The 14,582-nt window shown below is 43.5% G+C and overlaps 1 protein-coding gene across 1 annotated transcript in view; it reads right to left on the bottom strand.

Moving 5' to 3' along the window:
• DEF6 (DEF6 guanine nucleotide exchange factor) overlaps positions 1-14,582 on the bottom strand; it is a 31,534-nt gene that overhangs the window by 652 nt on the left and 16,300 nt on the right. Inside the window, exons 2-10 of the mRNA XM_069972572.1 lie at positions 12,606-12,746; positions 11,305-11,481; positions 9,653-9,871; positions 8,844-8,990; positions 7,768-7,876; positions 6,059-6,357; positions 4,356-4,522; positions 3,340-3,538; positions 1,733-1,823 (exon numbers count right to left, since the gene is read on the bottom strand). Coding sequence (XP_069828673.1) covers positions 1,733-1,823; positions 3,340-3,538; positions 4,356-4,522; positions 6,059-6,357; positions 7,768-7,876; positions 8,844-8,990; positions 9,653-9,871; positions 11,305-11,481; positions 12,606-12,746 — 1,549 coding nt within the window. The remainder of the gene's footprint in view (positions 1-1,732; positions 1,824-3,339; positions 3,539-4,355; positions 4,523-6,058; positions 6,358-7,767; positions 7,877-8,843; positions 8,991-9,652; positions 9,872-11,304; positions 11,482-12,605; positions 12,747-14,582) is intronic.

Below are 14,582 nucleotides of genomic sequence, written 5' to 3' on the forward strand. Positions count from 1 at the left end.
CTTCAGGCAGCTTGATACGTCTGGGCCAGTAACTTTTATTACTGTGAAACACCTTTTGAGATCCAAATACTTAAAAAAAAAAAAAAAAAAAAGGATTTTTACTTTCCCCCTCTCCTCAGATCACTAGTAAAGTACACAGCAGTACATCCTTAGCAATTATAGGGTTAACCTTCCTAACACAGTGCCAGCACCAGTCTCAGCTGCTGCAGTCGGAGCGCCAGTGCTCCGACGTTCTCACCACATAATCACTGCCCACCATACACCATACAGGTACATCATGGTGTACCAAGGGGTTAAGAAATAAACTGCCTACAAGGCACAGCCCAGGTATAACGGCTGGGATTGTATGTAAAAATAAAATCGGAACAGAAATAAGACTGTGACTGTAGTGTCACGTACGGGTGGTCCACTAAGCTTTATACCACCTGGGTAAAGTACCTCTGCCAGGTATTGCACAAAAGAGGATGAAGGTGTTGTTATTTGTTTCCCCACCAGGTGTCACCCTCTGTTTTATGTGTATCTGTCTTTTCTATGGAGCACAACTGAAGGAGAGACATGGGTTAGATTTTATTGTCATGTGTTACTGTATTGTCCAATCACAGGTGCAGGTGTTTTCCCTTACTTTTCCACCCATTACACTTCTTTCTCCTATCCAACCACAGCTCCACCAATCACAGAGAAGCTTTGTTGCCCCTATAAAAGGGAGGTCAGTTTCTGTTGGGACATCTTTAGTTAGATACACAAGTGAGAGTGTTTCAGCATGCAGTGCTAAACTCCAGAAGGGGTAACCGTCCTCTGGGTTCTCCCTTGTTCACGCCAGGGATCATTCTCCTCAACAGTCAGGACAGTTACCAAAGCAGGAACTTGTCCACAGTAAGACAAAGAGTTACAGCTGAGGTACCCTACTGAACGTGCACGGTTATTCCGGGAAACCTTGGAGCATCTGCTTCACCCAGTAGTAAAGGCTTGGGGCTTGTACTACCCAACCTGGCACTCGTTCAACTAGTTAAAGAGGACCTGTCACCCCCCGTGCTGGGGTGACAGGCTCCCGACCCCCCGACCGGCTCAGGAAGCGGGACCCGGCGCGATGAGGTAAGTATAGGGGGATCTAACAGGGGGTCGGGAGCCTGTCACCCCGGCACGGGGGTGACAGGTTTCCTTTAAGCAGAAGGCGGTCAGATATTGATCTAAATGTGAGTACAAGTATTCTTCAACTTCTTCCTCTACTGCACACTATCCCAGCAGAGTACAATAACTACCTGGACAAGGTCCCCAAGATGCTCCCTACACTTTCTAAAAGCTAGTTCTCTTTCTTTAACCTACTCTCCACTATCTGCCACCTGCACCTGCTGTCAGAAGTTGTCACCAGTGTTGTTTTTGAGTTGTATTGCACTGAAGTTATCTCAAGAAAACTGTCATCCTAGTGCTGGTCCTATTTTTGTGTTGCCGCACCTGCCTGCACCCACACTTGGGCTACCCTCTTTTTTAAGCGCAGTTCCCGTGTGTCCGGGGGTGGGTATCTAACACCACTGGCCACCGGGACAAGTGTCCAAGTGAACTCCAGCCCACCTTACTGTACCAACACCTCACAGCTAACCCCAGGCCACGGCAGTGACCTCACTCTGTAGTTCTGTAGGTATCTTTGGCAGAAGTACAGAAAAGCTAGTAAGAGAAATTAAAAGTTTTAACCAAATCTGGGAATGAAGAAGTGTTTGGCATGTTGTTCACCAACCTCCTGGAGATATAGGATGCATTAATCTGTTCATCTGAACATTCCAGTGTCGCACGTTAGTACTGGCTTGATGAAGTTTTCTCTGAGCCACCTAAATTTGAAAAAGAATAAACTTGATTTTTACCGTTCTCTGAAAGGCAAGACTAATCTAAATTGTACAGTTAAAGGGATTATCCAGCCTTTAAAATGTTTTTGTATATCGCTGCCCTGTTGGTTAACATAATAAACATGTTATGCTTACCTCTCCATGCTCCCCCAATGTGGCCTCTCCGGTGTCCCCCACTGACTGCAGCTCCACAAACTTGTCTCAGGATTGACAAGCTGCTCAGCCAATCACTGGACGCGGGGCTGTCCCATCTCAGTCAGTGATTGGCTGAGCAGGCTATCACTCCTGAGATGAGTTTGTCTCAGGAGTAGCGGAGCTTCAGTCAATAGGGGCACAGGAGAGGCCACATCGGGACATCAGAGGAGCACAGAGAGGTAAGTATAACATGTTTATTACGCTTATCAAGAGTCCAGCAACATAAAAGAAACTTTTTAAATGCTGAATAACCCTTTTAAGGGGTGATTATTTCCACAACCTGTTCCCTCCGTACATCTCTGAGCTGATATCACGCTACCGTCCCTCACGCAACCTTCGATCCTCCAGTGACCTCCGTCTGCGCTCCCCCCTAGTTCATACTTCGCACAACCGCCTCCAAGACTTTGCCCGAGCCTCCCCGATACTCTGGAACTCTCTACCACGACACATCAGTCTCTCATCCACCATCATGTCCTTCAAAAGTAACCTGAAAACCCATCTCTTCAAACTAGGTTACAACCTACAATAACTCTGCATCACACTTGAATGGCTGCACTTTACCTCCTGTTTCTTCCCCTATACCCTATAGATTGTAAGCCCTCGCGGGCAGGGTCCTCTTCCCCCATGTACCAGTCTGTCTTTTGCCTTCACGTAATGTCTTCTGATTTTGTATTGTTCCTGCCTGTTGCCTTTCTATTGTATAGCGCTCTGGAATTAAGGGCGCTTTATAAATAAATAATAATAATAATAATAAAAATAATAAATCTGGCAGATATCACCCTGTGTAATAAACACAACAACCAGCCAAGGAGCTAGCAATCATTTGCTCATCAGCTGATCGTTGTCTTTCAAAATGTTAGAAAATAATCAGTCACTGGCCGTGCAACGCTTTATGTAATAGCTGAAATGTGGCCGACTCGATATATAGAAAATAATAAAGATGGTGCTTACCTCTCCACACTCTTCCAATGTCCTATTGCCTTGTGTCTGCATCCCCCACCAACTACAGCCGCTGCGTGCACTTCTGAACCCATCTCTACAGAGACAAGACCGCCCCGTGGCCAGTGATTGGCTGAGTGGGCTGTCACTGTAGACACAGGTTCAGAAGGAGGATGCAGACACAAGGCAGGAGGACGTTATATACACTTATTTACTTTATATTCTGGGAACACAGCCGTACTAAAAGATGAGTAAGCCACATGAACCAGCCACCTAACATCAGTACGTTCGATAGCAATATAACAGGTAAGATCCAATAAAACCCAGAACCTACAATGCCCAGACCTTTTGTCGGAATCCCACTCACCTGGACATCCCTGTCGGCTTTTTGCCTGTTTTCCCTGACGTCTTCTAGCTGCCTCTGTGCCTCCTGTAGTTCTTTGTCCTTGATCTCCATCTCCTGCTCAAGTTCTTGTTTCTCTCTCTGTGCTATTTCCACAAACTGTGTCTGCTCCTCTCGCATCCTAAGCAACACTCGAAGCTTGTCCTCTTCCTGAATCAGCAGCCTGTGAAGGACCAGGAAAATAGGCGTATTATGGGCACGTGCAGAAGACATTTTCCACTGTAAAGATATTTGAGGATCAATTCAATTCTGGTAGGAATAAATTATGTAATATGGGTGTACAGCCTTCTATACCCATCACAGACCTGGTGTTAATTTAAGCCAAACTTTACACAATAATCGGACCCTAGGAGAGGTATCCAAAGATCCAAAGAAGTGAACCAATTTCAAGAATGGCATTCTATCGCCGCATTTAAAGGGGTATTTCACTCAAACATAACATAACATGGTGAGACTAACAACTCATTTAATCTATTCAGTCTCCTTCCCCCAGTCCTGAGTCCATCAGCAACTTCACCTCAGAATAACCCTCCTAGGCGACCCTGCTGCCACCTCTGTCCATGTCAGGAACTGTCCAGAGCAGGAGATGATTTCTATGGGGATTTGTTACTGCTCTGGACAGTTCCTGACATGGACAGAGGTGGCAGCAGAGAGCACTGTGTCAGACTGGAAAGAATACACCACTTCCTGTAGGGCATACAGCAGCTGATAAGTACTGGAAGACTTAAAATGTTTAGATAGAAGTAATCTGTAAACAAACCTGTATAACTTTCTGGTACCAGTTTGAAAAGAAAAAAAACGCGGGAGTACCCCTTTAACGGCTTTAGGACCACTCTAAAGCAGAATATTGTTAATATAGTATATAACAAATATACATTTCCCAGGTTCTGACTTTTCTTTGAACCAAGTTTCGTCAATATCTGAAGTGAATCAAAATACATAAATCTAATGGTAATCGCTCTACAGCTAGAATACATTACTTGGCCTGTGCATGTCTATACTCCTCTTCATCTTGCCGTGCTTTAATTTCCTGGGCTAGAGCTTCCTGCAGTCGCTCCTGTAACTGCTCGAGTTCTCGAATCCTCTGTTTCTGTCGCACAGCTTCCATCTCTTTCTTTTGCATTTCTGCCTGCATGGAAGCGCGGGTCTGTGGGAAAAAAAGTTATTGTTACAGATATAGTTTGTATGTAATAAGGTTGAAAGAAGACAAGAGTTCAACCTACAGAAACCCTACTGAGGAAGGAGTGAGGAAATGACAATGATAATAGAGAAACTGTTCAGTACTTGAAATTTGGAAATATTTGAAAGGATTTTGCAGCTTTTTGAAGGGATTTTGCTGTTAAATTTTTTTTTTTTTTTTTTTGGGTGGGGGGGGGGAGCAGTCCTTGCTTGTCTGATGTGAGCATAGAACTACCTTCTTACATTGGAGACTGCAGTCTCAGACCAACTATTCTGCTGCACTTGCTTTCCACCTGGGTCACTACAGCTACAAGATACACAGAGATATGAAGATGCGGACATTGCCATATACCAGGATATAGCTTCTTCTACTATGGCGAAGTGGCATATAATGAAGCCTCTAATGGGATCCAACAACATTCAATATGCCTGGCTATAATGAAGAACGGAAGGTGTGTCACCATCCATACTCCTAAAGACCTAGAAGCCACCCGGTCTGCACTGGATCTTCAACCAAGTCCCCTCTTGACTGCCTTATTCACTACCGAATCCTCTGCCTACGCTTCCAACCTTCGCTCTATGGAAAGACGTGAGACAAAAGAACGCTCTCCTATTGTGAATCTCCACTGCTGAGCTGGTAACTCCTACTACGTGAGACACCCTTTGCGGGTCCTTTCTAACTGCCGTCACTACTAAAAACAGTCAACGTGAAGGTGCTTCCATTCTCCTCCACCCTTTGTGACTTCCCTCACCGAATCACTCCTATCCCTGTTCACTCACTCAAAAGTCCACACTATCATCAACAGCTTCCTGACTGGTAAAAGCCCTGGCCCAGATGGCCTACACTTATTATACTACAAATAATATATCTCCACCCTGCTTCGTCATCTTAGCTCTACCTGCAACTCTCTGTAGCGCCCTCCCTGGCCTATACAGACTCAAAAAATCCCCCCTCCCTTCTGAGACAGAGATCACATGATCTCTGTCTCTTCTATTGCCAAGCAAGCTGTAACACCTCATATGTAACCCCGCCCACCACTAACACGACACTGATCACCTGACCAAGGGTGTGGAAATAACAGCCTCTCCTGAGTAGTATAGGGGAAAGGAGACCCTGTGGTTTCATCTTTCCCTTTCTCTAATCTATCTATGTAGATTGCTGGATAGAAGATACTGTAGATAAAAAGGACATAGCTAGATAGATAGATAGATAGATAGATAGATAGATAGATAGATAGATAGATACTGTGTTTACTGTGCAAAGCAGAAGCAGGTGGAGCCAGTGGTGGGCAGATACTACAAGACAGGGCAGGGTACTGTGCATTTGGTTCTGAGGTGCAATGCATACTGGGGGATGTAGTTTCCCAGGTGGGTGCCATGATGTAAAAATGGGATAATTTGTAAAACTGTGCATCTGGGGTTAGTGCACCTACATGCTTTACGTGCATTTTATTTTTTTATGAAATCACAGGCATTCCCCTGGCTTCTTAGATCCTCTACTCACCTCTTCGGCCTCTCGTAGCTGTCCGGTCAGTAACCTCTGCATCTCTTCTTGCTGCTCTTGATGTTTCAGCTGCTCCTGGATCATGGCCTCCTCTGCTTTCTTTTGAGCATCCCTTAGTTGTTCCAGTTCCTTTTGCTGTCTCTCCTTTTCACTCTGAAGTTCTGCTAATCTTTGAATTTCTTGTTCTCTCGCTATACGGCGCTGTTCTCTCTGCTCGCGCTGCTCCCGACGCCTACTCTGGAGTTCGCGGTGTAAAGAGACAGACCTAGACTGCTGCAGGCGAATAGCTGTCTGAATAGCTGAAAAAGAGCAGAATGTGCATTATTGTACCTGCCACTGTGAATATACTACTGTGATTATGTGTAATACTGTATATTTTAGTGTACTGTAATGTATACCGTACTTCCTACTGCATACGTAATTATCCATCTCCAGTCTAAGAGCTTAAGGGGAACCTGTCACCATGAAAATGCTATCTAATCTATCATCATCATGTTATAGAGCAGGAGGAGCTGAGCAGATTGATATATAACTTTATGAGAAAAGATTCAGTATAACTTTTAAATTATTGATTGAAATCTTTGATGTTTCCATGCTAAGGAGTCCAGTCCATTGAGTGACACCGCCCACTGGACTCCTTACCATAGAATGAGCAGAGATTTTAATCAACAAATTACAAGTTATAGAAAATCTTTTCCCACAAAGTCATACATCAATCTGCTCAGCTCCTCCTGCTCTATAACATGATGTCTGTAACAGAGTCCCTTCCGCCCGGGCAGCATATATGATAAGATGCTGGAAGCGGGGGAACTGTATTAATATGTGCTGCGCTGTAATGAAGCAGCCACGCTTCCAGCATCTTATCACAGATGCTGACCGGGGGGGCTGTGACTAGTCAGGGCTCTCTGCCTTTGCCTGTCAATCACTCCTACAGAGTGCGATCACAGACAGAGAATTGTGACTAGTCACTGCTATTGCTTTTATAACGTCCATCCTGGTGACTGGTTATCTTTAAGAGTAGTCAAGAGTGTATGCCACTTAAAGGGGAACTCAAGTGTTTTTTTTTTTTATTTTCCTTTCAAATGAACTGGTGTCAGAAAGCTATACAGATTTGTAAATTACTTCCAGTCTGGCACAGTGCTCTCTGCTGCCACCTCTGTCCATGTCCAGAACAGTAGCAAATCCCCATAGAAAACCTCTCCTGCTACAGGTGATAATGCTGCTAGGCAGTCTAATTACCTTGGACTATGCCATAGAGCATTCTCACAGATTTGGCAAAAAGCTGAGTTGAGGTTATTGCATGATCCCACTTGAAGGGCACAAACAGAAAAGAGCCGCTAAGCAGTTAGGTTACATAGTTAATAAGGTTGAAAAAGGACAAAAGTCCATCAAGTTCAGCCTATAACGCTACTGTGTTGATCCAGAGGAAGGCAATCCTCCACCTCGGGCCTCAGAGATAGCTGTAGTTATCAACAATGATAGTGCCATGACAAACAGTAGTCTTCTTCAGCATACCCCTATAGCAGTCACTTGCCTAGATATGGATATATAATATGTATGAAAGTTATATGTAACCATACTAGTTATTTTGTCTAGTGTTATATGGGTAATAGGATCTCTAATATTGTCCATTTCCTTATTATGATACATTTATATGTGTTCAATCACACTGAATACACTAATGATAACAGTTCTCATGCATACTGTACCTGTCACCCACTCCTGTCTGTGCTTGTTATCGGATGCACTCATTTCGTAGGTTTTTGTGGCAGTCTTAACACAGAACATACAGCGACGGCCGTCCCTATCGGGAAGTACCTATATTAAATGGAACAATTGAAGACGCAGGTTCCGAAAGCTGAAAACAATCTCAATAACTTTGTATAATAGTAAAGTACTTTCTTGTGTAAAGACTTTTGGGGGAATTCATCAAAACCAGCGTACCTGTATGCTCATCTTAAAGGGGTTTTACCACCTAAGAGCTAAAAAATTAAATGCTATCTGCTCTTGCTCAACAAGTCACCCTGAGTATTTAGAGCCATCCCCCGTCTTTCTAGCTTCTGCCATTCCTGAGTTACAAGTTTTTCTAACAGCCGATCTATATCCAAGATGGTGCTGGTCAGAAAACTACATTTCCCATCATGCATCTCTCTGATTGCTCCGTTTGCATACTCGCCCCCTTAGCTTTCTTTCCTGTCCACTGCTGTCATTGCTAATGCACAGTAAACACAGGACTTACACGCGCAGGGTTTAGCAGAGCTGACGCGCGCATGGTGTAGCTATGTGCTGCATAACGGGCATCTGTTTACCGGGCGGTGTAGTGTAGGTTTAGATCTTTGCTTGCTGACTGTGAATGAAAACATTCTAGTTCCATCCATTCTCTAAGAACTTTCATAACACAATATACAGAGCCGTGACGCAAGGACAGGTACATATCCCTGCATTCACTGACAGCAAGCAGAGATTTTCATATTACAGAAATCTAGGCTCAGGGACACATGTACGTCTATGGAAGCAACACAGGTGCATGGAGATGATGGAGATAATGTCTTCTAGGAGTCGGGTTATCAAGTCAATAGACAGCTAACTATACCCCCAGAGAGGAGATCACATGTCCTGTGTTTACTCCCCCTTGACACTTGGTTAGAGTGTGTCTGTTAAAAATCTACTGCACGGAGGCAAACAGGGACCATGCACACAAGGGGGCACACACCTATACTACACTGTCAGCACCTCAGGTCCAGTCCAGGTGCTATGTATTCCTATATACAGGGCACATACTAACCTCAACACCACAATCCTTGTCTATAGCAATACTCCCCTTCATCTCCTTACAATCTTCATTCACATAGTAGCTCAGAATTCTTGGTTTTAGAACAAACCAGCGTTCTGTCCACGTCCTCCGCAGATTGCCCTTTTTCAGGAGATATCCCTGAGAAAACATAAACTGCACTAAACATACAAAATACAAGGGAATTCAGTTTGTGGAATTAAGTGGGTATTCCAGCGAAAATGTGGAAGCTTTATATGGTATAGTAACCATTTGAAAGGGACATTTTTTTGTTTCAAATCAACAAGTTTCAGAAAATTATATAGTTTTGTAAATTACTTTTATGTAAAAACCTTTTTTCCAGTATTTATCAGCTGCTGTATGTCCTGGTGTATTCTTTCCAGTCTGAGACAGTGCTCTCTGCTGCCACCTCTGTCCATGTCAGGAACTGTCCAGAGCAGGAGAGGTTTTCTATGGGGATTTGCTGCTGCTCTGAACAGTTCCTGACATGGACAGTGGTGGCAGCAGAGAGCAGTGTGTCAGACTGGGAACAATACACCACTTCCTGCAGGACGTACAGCAGCTGATAAGTGCTGGAGGACTTGAGATTTTTGAGTAGAAGTAAATTACAAATCTATATAACTTTCTGACACCAGTTGATCTGAGTTCCCCTTTAAAGCCTATGTTACACTAGGGTATAATCCTGCCAGTGAAAAGAGTGAAATTTAAAGGATTTCTGTTATATAGATTGTGACATGAAAAATTAGAATAATGATTTGAAAAAGATAAAGCTTTTTTCCCCCCCTAACAAGAAAGCATCTCACCTGTTTGAGCACATCCTGAATGATTTCCTCATACACGTCTTGGATTGCCATGCTAAGCGTTTCCATGCTGATGCTCCTTAGTATCTTTGGGGAAGTAACTAAGTTCAGGAACTGCCAGACGGAGACGCCCTGATCTAAGGATGACAACATCTCTCCCAGCTCCATCTCCCCCATTTCTGATCTCGCCGTCATTAGCAGTTTCTGGAGAAGATATTGAACCTTTAAAAAAAAAACAAAAAAAAACCACATTTGTTTCAATCTAAAATTCTCTATTTTTCTTACAAAATTGAAATAGACCCCTGTTTATTGCAGGAACTTATCAAGCGCAGTCTTACAGAGACTACAAACAGATTTTTTCCGCTGGATCCAATGTCTGATTTATAGACAGCTTAAAGGGGTTTTCCAGCGAAAATATTTTTCTTTTAAATCAACTGGTATCAGAAAATTATATAGATTTGGAAATTACTTCTATGAAAAAAAAAAAAAAAAAATCGCCAGTCTTCCAATACTTATTAGCTGCTGTACGTCCTGCAGGAAGTTGTTTATTCTATTCAGTCTGACACACTGCTCTCTGCTGCCACCTCTGTCCATGTCAGGAACTGTCCAGAGCAGTAGAAAATCCCCCTAAAAAACCTCTCCTACTCTAGACAGTTCCTGACATGGACAGAGGTGGCAGCAGAGAGCACTGTGTCAGACTGGAGAGAACACACCATTCCTGCAGGACGTACAGCAGCTGATTTTTACATAAAAAACATTACCAATGTCGGAGTAACGATTTTTTTTTTTCATAACGATCAGCATTTAGACGTTACAATATATCGTATGGAAAATTCGTTCTGCGATCGCTTAAGCCTATCTTGCACATAGGAAAAATCGGTGAACAACTGTCTACACGGAGCGATCTGCGGATTTTTTCCGAACAACGATTTTAGAACATGTTGTAAGATCAAAATGAACGATTTCTCGTTCGTCGTTCGATCGTTTGCCGCGTTTACACGTACAATTATCGTTCGAATTCGATCGTTATCGTGCAAATTCGCACGATAATCGTTCCGTGTAAACGCAGCATAATGCTACTTTTACACGGAGCGATAATGCGCCCGATCATACGATTAACGATTTCGAACGAACGATTTTTTTTTTATAACGATCAGCATTAAGACGGAACGATATTGTAGGGAAAAAAAATCGTTAAGCAATCGTTTTGCGATTGCTTAAGCCTATCACACATAGGTTAAATCGGTGAAACACTGTTTACACTGAAAGATTTGCGAATTTTTTACGAACGATCAACGACGATTTATTAACATGTTCAAAGATCAAAATGAACGATTTTTCGCTCATCACTTGATCGTTTGCTGCAGTTACACGGAACAATTATCGCTGAATGCGATCGTTATTGCGAAAATTCGCCCGATAATCGTTCCATGTAAACGTAGCATTAGGCAGTAGAGGGACGCGCCCTCAGCTGGTAACACCTGGTCGGATATTTGGTGATATATTTCTTGGAAGAACAGCAGAGGAATGGCACATCACAGGGCTATAAGGAAAGTTCCAGAATTGGAATTTTATGGGAAGCACAAGTATTTGCATGTCTTCCTAAAGGCAGGTCTGGGGGCCCTTCACAAAGCCCATCGGACATCATATCTCACCTCATCGGGAACCATGATAAGTGGGTATGTATCTTCTGACAGATAGTTGAAGAGACACCAGAGATGGAAAGCGTCTTCATTCGGAAGTGCCACTCCAACCGGGCGGTAGTTCTTCTTGGCTGTCAGAGTCCAGCACAGCTCATGAAAGCTTTCCTTTTTAAATGAACCTTCTACAACCTAATGCAAACACGTTTTGAAGGATATGAATGAGAGGGAAAAAAAATATTTATGTTTTTATTTCACACAAATGTTAATTCATTTTTGGAAATTTCCTAGGCAAATGTATGTGTTAACACAGGGCGGAGCTAAGTGGGTTCAAAGTAAATTTAGGGTTTTTTATATTTTACTGGTAAAAAACTAAAACAATATTCATATAAAATTAACTGTATACTGGGTGACGTAAAGAATTAAAGGGGTTGTTCATCGAAAATTTTTTCCAAATCAACAGGCGCCAAAAAAAATGCCAGAGATTTGTCATTTACTTTAATTAAAAAATCTGAAGTCTTCCAGTACTTGGTGTATTCACTTCAGCCAGGAGAGCGAGAGATATTTCTATAGGGATTTGCTGTTCTGGACAGTTCCTGACATGGACAGAGGTGGCAGCAGAGAGCACTGTGTCAGACTGGACAGAATACACCCCTTCCTGCAGGACATACAGCAGCTGGTAAGTACTGGAAGACTCAAGATTTTTTAATAGAAGTAAATTACAAATTTGGCACTTTCTAGCATCAGTTGATTTTTTTTGTTTACAACCCCTTTAAGGGCCTTTTACACTAACCGATTATTGGAAGGGAGTGTTGCAAGAAACGCTCCTTTGGCTGTTAACGCCTGATCCTCGGCTGATCGTGTCTTTGGGGCAGGCTTCAAAATATTAATGTGTATATATCCGTGTTGTGAGCATGGATGTGTATATATCCGTGCTGTCAGTTTCCCAATCACACAGCAGTACATACTTACCTAGTGCGCTGCTGCTGTAATCTGGCATCTTCTTCTCCAGCTTTCCCATCTAGCTGCTGTATCTTTAGGTTGTTGCCTCCTTCTGAATGAGTGACAGCCGGGGGAGGTGGGGCCTGAAGACACAGTGGCTGGATGGAGGAGTTGGAGCCCACAATGCTGGATCACAGCAGCAGCACTGTTAGCAAGTAAGCCCTGCTGTGTGATCTGGAAACTGACAGCACAGATACATGCATATGCGTGCTGTCAGTTTCCATGGCTGCACAAACGTTTGCAGACCCCCGTGGCCGACAAACCTTACAATGTAAAAGGACCCTTAGTCTGTACAAAGTAATAACACAACCCACCTTGTCCAGTATATACTGGTTCAGATAAGGCATATAACCCTGACTTGAAACTGGGCCGTCATCATCATCACGAAAATGATCTTCCAGAGCCACAGGATCATGTGGAATGTTGAGTACCGTGTAGAGATTGTGAGACAGCACCTAGGCAAGACAAAGGGAAAAGAACCAACTGATAATGTCAGGACCACTAAATCATAAGAGTACCCCGAAGGTTCTGTAGGGTATACTCTACTGTACAGGCATATTCAAAATTAGACAACCTGCTTGCTTTCTTCCAGAGACAGTGCTACATCTGTTAGTATTGCGGCTCAGCCCTAATTACGTCAGTAGAGCCAGGTTACAGTAGCAGAAATAACCACTGAGCAGGTGGGATGCAGTTTTGGAAAACAGCCATGTTTCCTAATCCTGGACAACCCCTTTATAATGCCATATTGTGTGTGCAACGGTGATCTTATATGTAAAACAGAAAAAAGAGCACATTAAAGATATAGAAATGAAAAACACTCCACTTTTTTTTTTTACTGCCGGATCCTTCCCTACTCAAATGTCTGAGCCCACTTCATGTCCATGTGACCACATCTCTGACCAGGGATGATTCGAGCTTTCCTGCTGCCTGAGCCAAAACCAGAAATGCCCCCCCCCCCCACTGTGTCCACACCATCCCGTCACACCCCCAGTGCCCACACTGCGCCCCCCCCCCCCCATGAGGAGGGTGGAGTATATGCCTACAGTCCCTGACAAAAGTTCTGTCGCTTATCCATGTTGTGAAAACCAAAGCTTATAACCTGACCTAAAATTCATCCATTGGTTTTAGAAATCTCTCATATTAAAGCTGAAACCCTCCCAAATGAGTTTTTTGTAACGAAAATAAATTTGTGTCACTGCTGAAATATTGATCGATTAATGAACACGGAAAGGTCAGATTTTGGCAAGACAAAAGTATTGTCGCCCACAGAAAGTAATGTGAAGATCCAACAAATAATTCACTTCAAATACAAAGATATGTTATAAAAAGAACTCCAGCACCCCAGACCTTCACTTGAACTGCAACTTAATCTCTGACAACATGCGAAAAATCAACCCTGACGGCTGAAGACCAGACCCACCGCAGAAGTGGCTGGCACCTTTAATGTGTCTCAGCGTCAAGTACAAAGAATTAAAAAAAGATTTGAAGAGACTGGAGATGTTTTTGACAAGCCCAGGTCCATCAGACCCGCAAGACAACTGCTCAGGAGGAACATTTCTTGGTTCTAAAATCAAAAGCCAGCCCCTCTTCCACTGCAGCACTGCTCCAACAGGCCTGGTCACCTCAAGTCCCTGTGTCAGCTAAAACAGTTTGTAGGATTCTGTCTGGAAATGGCCTCCGTGGTGGAATCAGTGCCCAGAAGTCAGCACTAAACAAAAGGCAAGTAAAAAAACGTGTGGCATTGGCCAAGGCCCACAGTCTGCTAAATGGATGGAGGGTGGAAAAGTGGCAGAAGGTGGATTTCTCAGATGAATCTTCAGTTGAATTACACCACAGCCACCGCAGGAGACCTACTGGAGCCCATATGGATCCAAGATACACCCAAAAAACAGTTACGTTTGGCAGTGAAAAGATCATGGTCTGGGGTTACATTCAGTATCGGGTGTGCGAAACATGTGCAAGGTGGAAGGTTATATCAATAGCCTAAAACATCAAGAATAGAGATGAGCGAACCGGGTTCGTGTTCGAGTCCATCCAAACCCGAACTTTCGGCTTTTGATTAGCGGGGGCTGCTGAACTTGGATAAAGCTCTAAGGTTGTCTGGAAAACATGGATACAGCCAATGACTATATCCATGGTTTCCACATAGCCTTAGGGCTTTATCCAACTTCACCAGCCACCGCTAATCAAATGCCGAAATCCCAATCATAAAAGGGGTAAAATTTTGCAGCAGGATGGTGCTCCATCTCATACATCCATCTCTACATCAAAGTTCCTCAAGGCAAAGAAGA

Source organism: Dendropsophus ebraccatus, chromosome 5 (genome assembly GCF_027789765.1).
Source record: "Dendropsophus ebraccatus isolate aDenEbr1 chromosome 5, aDenEbr1.pat, whole genome shotgun sequence".
NCBI classification, from domain to species: Eukaryota; Metazoa; Chordata; class Amphibia; order Anura; family Hylidae; genus Dendropsophus; species Dendropsophus ebraccatus.